The 16,512-nt window shown below is 37.3% G+C and overlaps 1 protein-coding gene across 2 annotated transcripts in view; it reads right to left on the bottom strand.

The window, feature by feature from the left end:
* waca (WW domain containing adaptor with coiled-coil a) overlaps positions 1-16,512 on the bottom strand; it is a 30,623-nt gene extending 14,111 nt beyond the window's left edge. The window contains exons 1-6 of one of the 2 annotated variants that reach the window (XM_079852081.1): positions 15,991-16,512; positions 15,777-15,810; positions 14,808-14,994; positions 9,856-9,947; positions 7,711-7,826; positions 5,881-5,996 (exon numbers count right to left, since the gene is read on the bottom strand). In XM_079852081.1, the coding sequence (XP_079708207.1) occupies positions 5,881-5,996; positions 7,711-7,826; positions 9,856-9,947; positions 14,808-14,994; positions 15,777-15,810; positions 15,991-16,031 (586 nt within the window). In that variant the 5' untranslated portion in view covers positions 16,032-16,512. The remainder of the gene's footprint in view (positions 1-5,880; positions 5,997-7,710; positions 7,827-9,855; positions 9,948-14,807; positions 14,995-15,776; positions 15,811-15,990) is intronic. The other variant, XM_079852080.1, reaches the window with a different exon arrangement.

Raw genomic sequence — 16,512 nt, 5'->3', positions numbered from 1 at the left:
TTTGCCCTAATTGTTTGTTTTATTTATTTTTACAAAGACTAATTTCAAAATACTGTCAAGTTAATGTTACATTTAGGGATACCGCTAAAGATTATTTCGGTAATCGGTCAATTATTCGCCAAAAACTAAGCTCAGAATTGATTGGAGAGAATTGCGATGCATACCAAAAAAAAAACCCCAAAAAAAACCACAGAATCGATCCACGAATCGCTAAGCAACGATTTATTGTCCCAGCCCTAGAATTCAGTTTGATTCATAGATTAAGTAGGCCATTTCAAATAGATTGCTTAGTTTTTTGACATTCTTATGGGGGTTTGTTAGACTACTCGGTTACAAAATTTCCATTTAAACGTTAATGAAATTAGTTGTTGGGTAAATCCTTAAGTACTAGTAAAATCTCTTCTTAAGGCACTTTTCCCTGTTCACAATGCTATGTCCATTAAATGTTAAGTGATTACAATTCCTGACAGAAGACCAACAAAAAGAGACCGCCTTCAGGGTTCCCACACTATCTGACAAATCAATTACTTTCCAATCATTTGTGTCATTTGATAAGGACTTAAATTAAATCAAATTCAATATGATTCATTAATGATATAATGTGTGAATAATGTGTTAATCATTTAGAATAATGTGTGTTCTGGCTTGTCTGACTCATTAGGGGAAAAAAAAGACGATTCATACAAAATCGTAGATTGCTACGCTTGCAAGCAATTTTACTCTACCCAAGAGCAATATCTAATTGAAGAAATACTTTAGAATAGAGCACAACAAAAATGTATTATTCATTACAGAAATTTCCATGACTCAAGTCAAGGAAGTTAACATCCTTTCCAGGCCTGGAAAACTATTTTAAAATTCCCTGATATTCTCAGGTTTCCCATGACAGTGGAAACTCTGTGCCTTAAACCTACTGCTTAGCACCTGCTACTCTCCAGCTGCTTTGAAGTAGCCAAGAATTGAAAACTAAACTCAAAGAGAAGTACTTCTGTGATGACTGGCAAATAAATAAGAAAAAAAGCAGCATGTAGCACAGGAGTGTTTAAAGAGCATTATCACGTCATGCTGCATAGGGACGCACCGATATTATTTTTTCAGAACCGATACCAAAAATTCTGAGTATCGACTGATACCAATACCGATCCGATACCAGTGCAGTTTTTTTTTTTAATTAAGTTGAATTTCTATAACTCTGTGTGTTGAACTGATAATCACTCTTTTGTGTGTTAAACAATCTACTTAATACAGACAACTTCATTATAAAGAAAAACAACAAATCAAAAAAAATATATGATCATAATCTATGATCTATATCTATAATCTATCAGTGGATAATTCAGCAGTAAAATTGACTCTAGAAAAGTCACAAGTGCATAATTTTATAAAATCTGAAAATTTAGTGAAAAAAAAAAACATTTAGTGGGGAACAAAGAGACAATAATTGTAGTACTAAATCTAGTAAAACGTTACATATTGCTCGAGTCACAGCGCTAGGGTTGGGCCGATAGACAATGCCATCGTCCATCACGATGGCTGACAGACATCACGATGTTGAGCCGGCAAGCGCTGAAAGCACAGTTTGAATCTGGCAGTTATGTCACGTCACTGTACATTCGCTTCTTAGTGGTCAGCTGCTGCAGAGTGTGCCAAAATCGAAATTGCTGATGAGATATAGAGGAAAATATCTAGTGGAAAATGAGAATGTTACGTTACCCCCGACCCCATCGTCCATCGCGATGTTTCACGGTGGACATCGTCTGATGCCAGATTTGTAGACATCGCCCAACCCTACACAGTGCGCAGCGCGTCGAGTCCGCATTGAAAAGTTCAAAGCACAAAGGAAAGACATATTGATGCGTAGTGTATTATACAGTATCTATCTATGCAATAGTTTATTCAGCATTTTCTTTTAACAGTTTTAAATTCCATTTACTGTGCGCGTGAAGAACAATTATAGTGCCCTCTACTCCAGTGTTGTGATCTAACAGACACTCGGTAAAAAGTAACATGATTAAGGTACAGCAATACAGACAGCAAGATAAAGTCATTTTATGCGAAACCATAGACCGTTATCTCCAGATCAAATATGATAATAGCAACACTGAATCATCTTAGAGAGAGTTTCATCGTGTTGACTGTCGTAACTGAACGTGACACGCTGTTTAAATGCTGAATGACTGACAGCCGCAGTGGAGGGAAGAGTTTACGTGAACTTGAATTTAACGACTTAAATATTCATTTCTACCTCACATTATACTATAGAATGGCTTCTGAATAGAGATGCACCGATTGATCGGCTGGTGACCGGAATTGGCCGATTTTCACGTGATCGGCTATGACCGGCGACCGGCCAGTTAGTCTGACATATGCCGATTTTATGCCGGTCAAATGCACCCGGCATGATTAACATCGCGCAACATCAGCATCACACGTGCAAACGGAATGCAATAGGAAACCTCGTGAATTACGGCCGTTTCACACCGCAAGCGTGAGCGGCGCATGAGCAGCGTGTATTTTTTTCAGCGTGCATGTTAATCAATGAGTGCATTCACACCGCGAGCAGGAGCGTCACGTGAAGCGCGGGTTTCGGCGCCAAGTCTATTTTTGCTGCTGCTCACGCTCAATTAAAGTGAAAGCACACTTTTGATGGACAAAATAAGTATTATTTTACACAAAATGTGCCCAAAATGCACAGAATTTGCATGTCTAGTGTGTTTTAACAAGAACTGGATTAGGCTATGTCAGAAAATAATATTTATAGAAAATCTACCCATTTAAACTGGTTTTTATTATTCAGTTTAGGTAAAAGTACTATATGGTGTTGTATAAAAAATTTTTTTTTTTTAAATTAGTAAACTAGTCAGATTATACAGTATAAGCTTTCTTTTAGTTTAATTTTAATTCACTTTTAATTTCCCACACCAGGAGTAATTTATATAGTTCCATTGTTCTATGCAAAATGTTCTATTAAAGACAAGATAGAAAATAAATATTTGTGTGTGCTGTAAAGTGGTTAGAAAAAATGAAATCGGAATCGGTTAAAATCGGTATCGGCAGATCAAACTCAATGAAAAATCGGAAATCGGAATCGGCCAAGAAAATTGTAATCGGTGCATCTCTACTTCTGAACACTTATAATATAGTGCACGAAAACTTTATGGTGCTTTATAATGTTTGTGTGCCTTTTGTGGGGCTTAACAATAACACAATAGTATACGAACAATATCGGATTTGGATCGGCCTCGTGTGACCGATACCCGTTCCGGCAAAGAATGGCAGTATCGGAGCCGATAGAGATACTGAGTATCGGATCGGTGCATCCCTCATGCTGCATAAGGCAAAGACTTGCTGCTGCCTCCTACCAGCATGGACAAGGAGACCCTGACACTGCTTATGTGGGTGGTGCGGATAAGCAAAAGTTAGAGACATAAACACACTGCAAAATCTCTGAATGTTGTCATTCTATAAATACAAAACCAATCTGTGATCTTTTGTGGGAAAAAATTAAAAGAGTATCTCAGTAATGACTCTGCAACAAAACACAAACAAAAGGACATTATATATTTAACCTCCACACCAAAAAATGTACCCAGCATCATCTGCTACCTACACTATCTCTCTGTATGTCTACCCAACAAAACATATGAAAAGTAACAAAACTAGGGATGTGCCAATCTGATACTCAGTATCGGCTCAGATACCGCCATTCTTTGCCGGATCGGATATCAGTCAGACGAGACCGGACCAAATCCGATATTGTGCGTATACTATTCGGTGTTATTGTTAAACCTCACAAAACGCACAAAAAAATAAGGCACCATACATTTTTGTGCACTATATTATATGTGTTCTAAAGCCATTCCATATGTTAATGTGACAAATGAATATCGAAGTTGTTAAATTCAAGTTCACGTAAACCCTTCCCTCCACTGTGCTGTCAGTCATTCTCCATTCAGCATTCAAACAGCGTGTCACGTTCGGTTATGACAGTCAACATGATGAATATCTCTCAAAGATGATTCAATGTTCCTATTATTAAACTTGATCTGTAGATAAAAGGTCTATGGTTTCACATAAAATTACTTTATCTTGCTGGAGTTTATTGCTGTTCATGTAACTTTCTCCCGGGTGTCTTTCAGATCACAACACTGGAGTAGAGAGCACTGTGAATAGTTCTTCATGCGCACAGTAACTGAAATTTAAAACTGTTAAAAGAAAAGGCTCAAACTATTGCATTGATATAATATACTACGCATCAATATCGCTTCCCTTTTTGCTTTTAACTTTAAGTAAATTAAACATTTTCAATTAAATCAGGATGATCCCGTTACAAGTGGCTTTGCATCTTTGTGGTATTACCCGAGCACTTTACTTTCACCAGGCAGTTCTTGCATATAGTGTTGATTTTGTTTGTCCCATCAATGGTATATAAGCCAAAGTGGGTCCACATTTTGGACTTAAACGTGGCTGGGGCATCTATTATTTTACTCACACTGCTGTCCGCCATCCCGTTAAAAAACTATTTTTCTTGGGCTAGTTAGCTAATGTTCATGTTTCCCTCATTCATGTGTTGAGCGCCAGCTCGAGGAGCCATGAAGTAGCGACACTGGGAGCAGGGGAATCTATTTAGAGCACCTTAGTTTATCGATATTTGGCACCAGAAAAAACTGAGACAGACAAAACCAGAAGAACTGTGGCAACGTCGCCAAAACACTAGAAACCTACCTGCAAAGCTACAGTACTGTGAAAAGTGTTAGGCACTTGTGTAAAAATGCTGTAATGTGAGGATGCTTTCAAAAATAATGTCATAAAGAGATTTTATTTATCAATGAACTTCTATTACCCAAATCAAATCACTATTTCTTCAAGCGTTTGAGACGTTGCCGCAGTTCTTCTGGATTAAGTCTGTCTCAGTTTTTTCTGTTTCTTGATGTGATCACAGGGCATTGAGACTCGAGGATTGTGAGATCAGATCTCTGTGTGCATCAAAAGATATAAATAACTGGCTTAAACCCATTTTTTTGTGAAATACTAACGTGCCTAAGACTTGCACAGTACTGTATAATCATTCCCTTCTGAAACGCTAGGATTTGAAATCACCCCATTCGTGGCATCACAATTTCTCTCTACATGACCCTTAACGTGCATGTATTATCAAGGTGTGCTCGTCCGATGTTATTCTGTCCCTGAATGTAAACAAACTGCAACCCCAAAAACTGCATGGCTGAAGTTTATTTTAATTATGTGCCTGACTGATTGAAAGAATGTTTCTATTTGTTTGTATCATTTTACAACAGATTCTTAATTGTTGTCAAAATGTTGCAGTTTTCTCTAAATATCTTGTACTGAAAACTACAGCACTGCCAAGAATTTTGACCTCAGAGGAAAATTATGTGGTTGCATTTGTTCATTTTAATCGGGCTCAAACGTATACAACTCTCGACCAGAAAAACACAAGTCACACATGCTGTGGGGAAGAGCATGGAGACAGTACGAGTTAACCAAGTTCACCAATCACAGCAGTGGGCCATTTACTTTAACGTCCCTTGACATTTTGACAGTGTTTCCAATTAGGATGGAAAATTATCGTTTTTACAAATATAGATTTAGTGCAAATAAAAAACTTTGCTCCATAAGCTGACCTCAAGAAACATATGCATTTTATGACCCCTTTAAGAACACAGTCTGAAGCCTAAACAACCGATTCTGGCCTTTTGATTCAGAACACAGAGTTTTTCCATGGTTTCCATGATCATGACATTCCTGGTTATAGAGATCCTGCATCACTTTTGAGATTACCCCAATAAACTGGACTGCACTCACTTAAACAACCTTTACAGCCACATTACACAGCTGAATGATGTGGGTTTTCAGACTTACTAGAGATGGAGAAGCTGGCGGGAGTAGCCTGCATGGCTTCACGCCTGTAGTCCCTGTCTTTAGGGAAACTGTTGACCACTGCAGCCGTCTTGGTTGCCTCCTTCTGCCTGTGCTCTCTGAAACAGGAAGACATTCACAAATGATACAAAACCAATATCGCAATATGGCTTAGCGAGATTATCAAATCCCAAAGGTTGTGATTTAATTACATATGTGCTATTATATATTGTTTCAAAGTGAAACTGAGTACTTTAACACATGACCAGCATCTAGTTTTCAGTGTCTCAGAGCATCTCTACGTGTGCAGTGAGTCTGAGGTCACTTAAAATGCATATTGAAACGCAACGTGATCTTTCCAAAATTGTCATGCAAAGTAATTATAAACCGGCTGTTGTCAACACAAGAAGCTTTAAGGGCTCCATGCGGTTTTCTGGCAAAATAAAAGTTTGATGTTTTTTATAAAATGAAGAAATTAAGTCAGATTTCCCCCCCAAATCATGCAGAACCTAGTGCACATGGATGGTTCTATACAACAGAAGCAGTTGCAGCCCTGAGCTTATATTTGCTGCATACTGGGTTGTGGGGTATTTTGACTATTTATCAACACAATCTTTTGCAAAACATTTTATGAAGCATCGCCATAAACGATCTCTGTGAAAGCTCAGTCGCACTGTCAGTTTAAAAGCACAATGCGTGATGCTGTTGCCATTACACTGCTTCTTTGCTGATGTGCTGCAGATGCAAGATATGTGAAACAGGCCTAAGTCTAGGGCTGGGCGATTAACGATATCATATCGAGATCCGTCGATAACGATGTTAAGCTCTGGACATTTTTACTTGATATGAATTTATTTAACAGCCTATCACACAGCAGAAATAAGCACGACAACAGACAGTCAATGCATGTCGCTAATAAGTGATTTCTGCGTCTCTTGTGAATGAACAACGTGGTTTCGCCCGATACACAAATTCACATATATGACGCTCACAGTGTTTCCAGTGTCTGCCGTCTCAATATACGAACTACATGAACAAATGAATTTAATCTCCAGAGCTGCTTTGAGAGTCACTTCACAAGCTTTTGACAGTTTCATTTGAGAAAAACTACCGTCAAATACACACTGAAACTAAAACTGAAAGATCTTCACGACAAACCGTCAAAATAAAATGTTCAGTTTAACTTCAAGAAATTATGACGGAAATAAATCACTACTGTACACTAAAATGTCCTCCTTAAAGTAATAATAATAATAATAATAATAATAATAATGTTGTTGTTTCTAATTACCATACAACCAATATATTTTTTCAACCATGTTTTAAATTTATCTTATTTGACACAAAATAAAAATGCAATGTTTTGTTGTAAATTAATTTGTTATATTTTCATTTGATTACAATGAATCAACAATTGATTACATTTTAAAAAGTTTACATGAATTTGTATTAAATAAACACAGAATCTCAAAAAAATCTAATGGAAAACAAAATAGACAATGGGGCCCTAAATAAAAAAGGTAGCTTACTCTGTGGAGTTTAATTGTGAACAAACAAGTTTACATAAGCAAAAATATATATAAAATATTTTATAATAAAATATATATCGCCCAGCCCTACCTATGACTGCATAATGCGAAAGCAAAGAGCTGCTAAAAAGCATTTTCCATATGACTGCTGGAAATCTTCTGCAGAAACATACTAGTTTAAACATTTTCTACTTGCATCGATCACCTGATGTTTCACGGGCAAGGTGCATGGATTAGAGTATTAGGGTATAATTAAGCACAATTTGTGTTTGAGGCGAGGGTTGAAAGAGTGCATGTTTAATACCTCTCCAGCCACTCTTTGGGTTTCTCCCACTGAGACACCTCTGTCCTGCAGTTGTAGTAGTACTTCTTCCCTGAAGAACTGATGTGTTCAGACCAATCATCTGCTGGCTCATACGGCTAAATAGAAGGAAAAACAACAGGTGTGAGGACTGGGAACATTGAGATTGTTTAAAGCGACAGGAGGTGTTAAAGACAAAAGAGCGGTAAAGGAAGGAAGATGGAAAGGAAGGGAGGGGAAAAGAACAAAGGCAAAAACAAAAGGAAAGACCTGAAAGGGAGGGAAAAAAAGAGAAGACAATCTAGGTGTTTGTTGTTTTTCCTCTGACTTAAGGAAAGGCCAAACAGAGCAACAGTATGAGGAAGTTTAAAATAAAGTATATGTCTGGGAAGAAAAGAGGGAATGGGAGCATTAGAGAGACAGACAGATGGAGCGTGCAAGCGAGAGAAAGCGAGCGCATGCAAGCTGAATCCTGATGCAAGCATGTGTAATATTTGATGAGGTGGATCTCTGCGCATCGCCCCTGCAGGATGCCTCTTTAATCTGCCTGAATACACCCTCCACTTACTAGCAGTCTGACTGTAAAAGCCTCACACCACCACCACACAGTCTCAATTATTGAAGCTAAAGTGTACAATTTATGTGCCACTAGCATCACCAACTGGAATTAAAATAAGTTTCCCCGTTGGCCTATGGGTCATGAATAGGTTGTTTATCATGACCCAGTTAGCTGTAGTCAAAAAGCATCTTTCTGCCTGGATGGTCATTCAAAACAAGACATGTATTCTGACTATATTTTTGCTTGCAATGCATTTATTGGGGTCCTGTGCGATAGTTATCTCGTCTCTTGTAGAGATTTCCTTTGAAAAACTCTTACTGACCCCAAACTTTTTAGTGGTAGTTTATTTCTCAAAATCTAACTCAGAATACAATGATGTTCCATGCAGAACTATGATTAATTAACACTGTTAATTTTATTGCGCACTAAACTCTGTCTTTGCCCTTGAAAGAAACCCCAATTAAGTAGTATATATTTCAAACCATGAAAAAAAGAATTCACCTCTGTATGGCTGCCCAAAGCTAGTTCTCACCTTCATAACATAATTACAAGGTTTAATACAAAACATAAAATCTTGGGAAAGGTAATTGAGCAGATGAAGAGGATTTGATGAGTGAGTTCGTAAAGTAGGTGGAGCATCTCACCATCTTCAGAGTGTGGAGGAGATTTTAACATATAATCATAACATATAATCAAAGACCATTTTATACCAACAGTGGCACAAGCACAGAGATAACATGTCAATACTAAAGGATTCAAATTTTATGCTGGCTAATCAAAACAATCTTGGATTCATAAAGAGAGCTTATGCCACAAATATTAGATCCATTCATCGAGTTTGTTGAAATTACCTTGGTTCGTTCTAACATTTTTTCACAAAACAACCCCTCAATATTACTATGGCTTGGCAGTCTGTTTTTAGACTTAAGACACTGAATACGGTCCAATTTGTCTTCATCCATGACCAAAACAGCCTTTTAACAAATGATCTGCTTGACTGCAATACTTTTTTTAAATGTCAATTTAACAGAAATCAAACCACATGATTTCAATGTGTATCGTAATTTACCAAGTTTCAAAACCTTAAATGAATGATGTAATGCTGAAAAGCATTAAATCTCCTTTCTCTACTCTGGTAAAAGTACGCTGTGCCTTGCATCTCCCAGAAGAGCTCATATTATCTACAGAAAGGGGACAGATGGTCTGCACACAGGAGGTTTGACACACAACCAGACAACACATTTAACAGTGCTGCCGAATTTATGCCAGATCCAAATAATGGCCCATAAAATAACATACCACTTATTAGAAGTCTGAAATATTTGATCAGATCTGCCAGGATAAATGTTTTCAATTTTGCCCTGGTACTAAATTAAAGCATCCTAATTGCGACTATTAGTAAGACAGTTATTCAACATGATTTATGCAAAACTAACAGCACAAAATGGCAATTAGGGTATCATTAAATGTTCTGATTTATTCAATAAACATTCATTCTATAACAGGATGATTGTGCCAAAGCGTGAACATGGCCTTGTTATGCACGCTGATTCAGTTAAGTTAGAAAACATTGAGAATGTAGGTCTTACCGTGTCTGATGATTTGTTGGGATTTGAATGAGAGTTGGAGCTGTGCAGAGAGCTGTGGTTATGAGAGTTCTCTTGAGGGGAAATACTGGTCCCTAAAAGAAAAAGAAGAATATTGCCTGTAATCATCTGACAAACCAGTTTAAGTTCTTTCTAAAAACTAGTGAAGGACAATGCAAATCTAAGAGTTATTACCACTTCCGGTTGGTTAAAACAACTCACCTAAAACATTCTACGTTATCTACGCAACTATAAAGCTTCACAGACAATATCCCATAATTCATTACCGTTTTTCCACTTACAGCTAAATCAAGCATCAATATCAATGACTCTTATAGCACTTGAGCTTTTCATAGCTCGATGCCGAGACAAACACTTCTATGCCATCCAATAAATTCCTGCTTATTTTGATTCATTAGAGTCATTTCAGCTTGAACTGCACCAACACGTTTACACTGCAAAGAAATACAAGCTCTCTAAGACGCATCTAGCAAGCATGATTTCAATGCTAAAAAAAAGAGATACAGAAAGAGTCACATTGTAAAGCGATGAATCAAATGATTTTTAATACTGATTTGTATGCATGTTCATCACATGAGTGTTAAAGCACTGTTTAAATATCTAGTAAGGCCGTTCTTTACAATATGCCCATAACCGAAAGCGACAAACTGAAAGGTCTTACCACAAATTGAGGTAACAAACCAGTGAAATAGAAGCATCTTCAGACAAATTACAAGTGTTCAGTGAGATTACTCATTCTGACAAAAAACTAATAATCAGTAGAGCTGGGAAGAGTTATGAGCATAATGATTTTATAACACACCAGACTCAAAACTCTTAATGATAAATCTGGCGCACAATCAGTAACAACACAAACAAAAAAATTACTCATGGTAAACAAACACATACTGGGTTTAAACCGATGACCAATTCAATGAGCAGATAGTCTGCAATAGCATTTTGGCGTAACAGACAAACCATTGCTAGGCTACTTGATTACTGTAGGAGTTATATGTCTTAGTGAGCTATTACAGTGCAAGAATACACAAATTCATACAAGTTTCATACACTGGGTAAACTCGCTTCAGGTGGAAAAGATAATGTTTCATGGTACAAGAAAGTCACACAGAAAGCCCTAAGTCACCTGCAGCCAACTGCCAAACCCTCACTGGGGCATTTCAGCTGCAGACATCCCTTAGGGTACAGACAGTCTTCACCGCCTCAGAGAAGATGTGTCAGAAGTGTGTCAGTAACAAGAATATAAAGCCACTGTGAGTGAGGAAAAGATTAGACTGAACAGACATACTATGTCTCAATGGCTTTGTGGCTTTGTGGCTTTTGGTCCATGCGTGTCAGCTTTGAAGTGATCTAGATGCACTCCTTAATGTTGACATAGTACACCTTTAGAAGATATACAGACAATTTACAGTCTCTCTGATCAGAGAACATAGACAAAAATATCGATGACTCATCCTGCACTACACAGATTTTTGTCCAATCAGATGCTCTTTAGAACGAGACTGTCTTTAGCCTAAATACCACCTGCAGTTGATGATCATGTAGTATTTTAGCAATTCGTCAGCCTCATAGCATAATTGCCTAAGTCTTTTTTTTTTTTAAATATCACTTGGGCAATTATGCTATGAGGCTAACGAATTAACAAAAATGGAGGGAAGAGCTTTTTCATATGTCCCAGTCCCACCCAAACTTGATGTGAAAATGAAATACTTCAACACGAAAAAGAAAACTGCACTTGCCAAGCCATTTAATGGGTCTTTCTTTTTTATCTAAAATGGGAAAAAAATAGTGCAACTTTTCGACGTGCACATACGCACACACACAAAACAAGTGGTAGAACAAGTTAGCAACTATTTACTTTACCCTACATGTGAACATGGAGTCAAGGAAATGCAATTTATTAGTTCAAGTCTGTACAGTGAAGTTCAGCTAGAATTTTTTTTAATGAAGAGTACTGGTTAGAAAAGCAAGCACACAGCCTTATAAATGTTTTAGGAGTCACTGTGATGGTTTCAGAAAACCTTTTTGTGTTTGCTTTAGGCATATGACAAGTTTCCTCATCTTGGTTTTGATCAAATTCATCAGAATGCAATAATATGGTCAATGAAGTAATTTATTTTAAAAAGGCCAAAGTGAGACATGTGATAGGTAACAAACTGTCCCAACTTCCATCAAGACTTCATATTCTCCTTAAACTCCATTTCATCCACTAGGGCTAGGTTGGAAATATAGATTTCTAATTTTTAATCGATATTTCTTTAACAAACCAAAATTGTTTTGTATATGTCAAGATCAATCTTTTATGCTGTTTTGTGTTTTTAGTTGTTGCATAAATAACATTATTTGTAGAGAAAAAAAAAACAGTATCAGTTTTCAAATTGTCAATTTTATCACAAAATTCTAATAAACAAATAAAAATTCGGACACTCTTCAATGTCACGTGAGGGAAGATATACTGAAAGATAGGGAACTCACTGAAAACAATCTCTCATGTTTCAACTGCAGAAAGACATCAATAAAATTCCTCAGGAAAGTCATTCAATGTTCATAAAAAAAGAGCACTAGAGAGAAACATTTAACTAAATATATGTATACTAAATTTTATTTAATCATATATTTACCTGATAGTGATGTCTTAGTGTTCAGAGATTTATTTAAACATGCATTAAATCATGAAAACTAGTTATGACAGCCACCCCTTAAATGATCATTTTTCAACAAAGCCTTAGTTTCTACTCCAATTCCATGTTCACACTGTCGATCCAAATCCAATTACTTGTGTATCCGATTGGAATCTGATCTAAATTACTGACCGTCCACACGGTGTACCGCAACTGTTCAGATCTTATTTGTGTGTCCCGTGGCGCTCTTTCGTGTTCCGGAATATCTGCATTGGTTTCTATGGGCCAAAAACAACAACAGAAGCAAACTGGAGGGGTTTGCAATACAGATGTTGTCTTATTTACAACATGACAATGTGTAGCCACCGCACTGGACTACTACGTCTTCAGGGGCGGCGTCAGAAATGTATGCGCAGCTTTATTCCGTGCGGTCATGTACGCCAGTCTTAAAATTCAACGTCTCCATTATATTGTCATTTTCTACTCAACCGGCACTTTGTAACAACACCGGCAGTTTCTTTCAGCATGTTTCCTATAACAACGTCTGACATGTTTATGTTTTACGTGGCGTGAGAAAGTGACAAACCACGAGAAATCTGATTAGTGTGGTCAGACAGAAACAGATTTCCAGAAATGCAATTTGTATACGATTTCAAACCACACATGAAAGCTCACATATGATCTGCCTACTCAGCAATTTAAAAGACTGAATGAAACTTTAAGTGGTGATTATTTTATCTAAATATCAATTGAATTTAATCATTTGGGCTTTTAATCCATTTTGTCAACTTTAACCTTTAATATTATAGCAATGGACCAAATGAATGGTTTCCGTTTAGTTAACAGCATTAGATTTTTTCCTTAAGAAAAACTGAAATCCTGAAATATTTCTAAATTAATCGATATTGAATAAAATCGAGAGCTTGGGAATCGAAATCTAATCAAATTGTGAAATCTGTCATGATCCACCCACTAAAGCACAATATAATTGGGTATATGACATCCAGTACGATATGACATGGGTTAGCTGCTTTTAGCATTTATGGTTATTACAAATGCATATTACAGCCAACAAATTATGTTGTTAACATTTTTAAATAATGGTTATACTTTTTACTGCTCCGAGGTGATCTTTAACAAGATGCCAAACTTGACCTATGTCACCACCAATACTCTTAAGATGCAGCACTAACAATAATGAAAGCATACAACGGCACACAAACAGGCAGAAAATTAAGTAGATTTATCACTTTTGTCCACAACTGAACACGCAATATGCATCACCGCTTTCAAAAATTTGTGTTTTTTTTAGTTTACATAGAGATGATATCCCATCATTTAAAAAAAATTTTTTTGCATTTTGAAACCAGTTTTCAAAAGTTTAAGTTTTCAGGCCTCCAAAACACCTTTCTCATCTAAATGAACAGCCAAAACATGGTACAAAGTTTTCAATTTTTAGTTAAAATAAAAACAGCGTCGTGTAAACTGCCCCTCACTATCTAAAAAATGATCATTTGAAAGACAATGGTCACCAAAACTGTTTGGTTCCCAACATTTTTCAGAATATCATCTTTTATATATCATCTACAGAAAGTCATACAGGCATGGAACGACATGAGTGAGCAAATCATGAGAGAACATTCATTTTTGGGTGGACTATCGTAAATATGCAAATGTTATATTGATTCTGCTTATTTTAACCAACTGAACAAAATCATTCAAGCAAAACTGAAAAGTTATTTCCAAAGAATGTTTACCATACCAATAAATTCATGTGGATCTTTCTAGAAAAGAAAAAATAATTCTGCATGATAATTTCATTGGTGATTTGAGACCAATTTTGATCTTTCACAAGTTAGTCAAACTGGGTCTTTCAAGCCAGCTTATCTTTGATAAATTATATAGCGATCTTCATGTAGATAGCAAAATAAAGTGTCTTGTTGAAAACTCTGGAAAAAAATGATCATGCTAATACCTGATCGGAAGAGAAAACACTCTGTATAGACCTTGAACATGAAGAAAAAGCACATAGTGCTCAATCAAAGCCTTCTGAAACGGCATCATTCATAAAGTGAATGCAGGGTGCTTGTAAACAATTGAAGCAGATCCCACTTCAGGTACTGTGATTTCATTTACTGTCCGTTTACCACAAAGACAGCAATCTGTTCAACTTATATGCAAGATGTCTGACTAGTGTTTACACAGAAACAATTATGCACTAATTAAGATTTACAACATGGATCTAGGCACCTGTATCAGCCTCAGATCTGTGCCTCTTATTTAATTATAAATATGACTCCCTGTCTCCCCTCTTACCTCCTTCTCTGTCTCTCCCCCGGTGTGGATGGATGGCTTTTGCTCTGCCATGGCCGGTGCTGTCCATGTGCTTATTTTCTGGACTGTCTGACCGCCGCAACATCTTGCACGGTGGAGTGGCGTCGTTGTTGTCACGCATCTTCTCATGTCTGTGATCGGGGTGACTTTTGGATGAGTACTTAAGAGTCTGTCAAAACATGATATTTCTACATTGAACTCTGCTGCACAATTACTCTCTGACATACAAAGTACATTAGAGCTGGATTATAGCTGGTCTACGATGGTCATTAGCTAGCTGACCAGCTTGTCTAGAATGGTCTACCAGCCATTGACCATCATCTAAAATGTTCCAAAACACCAAAATACTTAATAGGAGCATGTTTGTGTCATAACATACTTTGCACGTCATTGCAAGACTTAACTGAACACAGAAAAGCCTTTAAGCCTATATCTTTCTCTCAGTATTACATACAATTAAGCACCTCTTGATGGTCTACACAATAACAACACTCGTTTTATTGGGATTTTGTTGCATTTACTCGCTCGCAACTATCAAGACTATTTATAAACAACCTCGTACCTTTAAATTCGTGTTTACGTATACAACCGTTTCTCTAAACTAACATCATTTAGAACCTTGAATCAATGTTAATAAACGTTACTACATTGATAATTTAGAAGTAAATCGCTGTGGCATACAGGCCCAATGTAGCCGCTAGCGAGCTAATGTTAGCCTGTTAAAAGTCGCTAGCGCCCTGAGCGCATTTAAAACATGATAAATTCGACGGGCAGGCGACTAATGACAGCACAAATATATGTTTGCAGTGTAATGTAAATGTGTGTGTAATTTTAAGCCGAACCCAGGGAGAATAAGGCACTTTTTGCTGTGTTTTACGCACAGAGGCCTAAACTGCTTCAAAAGCCTGCACTAGATTTACCCCATTTTAATCTTATTTGTTTCAGATCTACCTGGTAGGGCTGAGAATCCCTTCGGTCGGTGCACCTACAAAATAAACAAGAAAAAGAGACAGAGGAATAGTTAAAAAAACATCTTCACAAACAGTGGCAGAAATTGCAACAGCTGAATCGGCTTCCTTAAGTTTCTACTTATTTTGGTTTGGCTAAAAATGGCGGATTGTCAAAGCGGAGAAGGAAAATCGGAGTATAAAACAGAGCTCTTTACCCATCGCCGAGTCTTGGTTGTTTCCTTGCATACATTACCATCAATGCCGTGTTAGTGTGTGTGAAGTAGATGTGAAAGATTGGCGACTTATTTTGATTTTGGAGTGGCCTATCGACGACCCGATCGCGTATATAATTTTAATAGTTCTATTGGAGTCGCTCTTCGCCTCTGCTAGTCAGTAGAGCGCCCTCGGTCCATCTCCCACTCGCACATACACCAAAACTCTGCCCCTATCTACAGAACAGCGAAGCTCAGCCTTCCTCACACACCTCAATCCGGGTTACTTCGAGGCTCGCTTCGGCTCGACTCGGCTACTCTCGCTGGTTGAATTGATATTAGGCAGTGCATGAAGTAGGGATCTGCGTGGTGGATGTTCGCATGGCTAAAAACGCGTACAAATACACTGTGCTGGGTATACTAATAGAGAATAGAGATGTGCCGAACGAGGTTTCTGAGGCAGTGCGAGGCTTTTACAACAAACTGTGTTGGTGCTTCGAAGCTTTTGACACAGTGTTCTACTTC

This window comes from Squalius cephalus, assembly GCF_949319135.1.
Source record: "Squalius cephalus genome assembly, chromosome: 19".
In the NCBI taxonomy this organism is placed as follows: domain Eukaryota; kingdom Metazoa; phylum Chordata; class Actinopteri; order Cypriniformes; family Leuciscidae; genus Squalius; species Squalius cephalus.
Note: the sequence above shows the minus strand (reverse complement) of the source record. Positions and strands in the feature narration are given on the sequence as shown.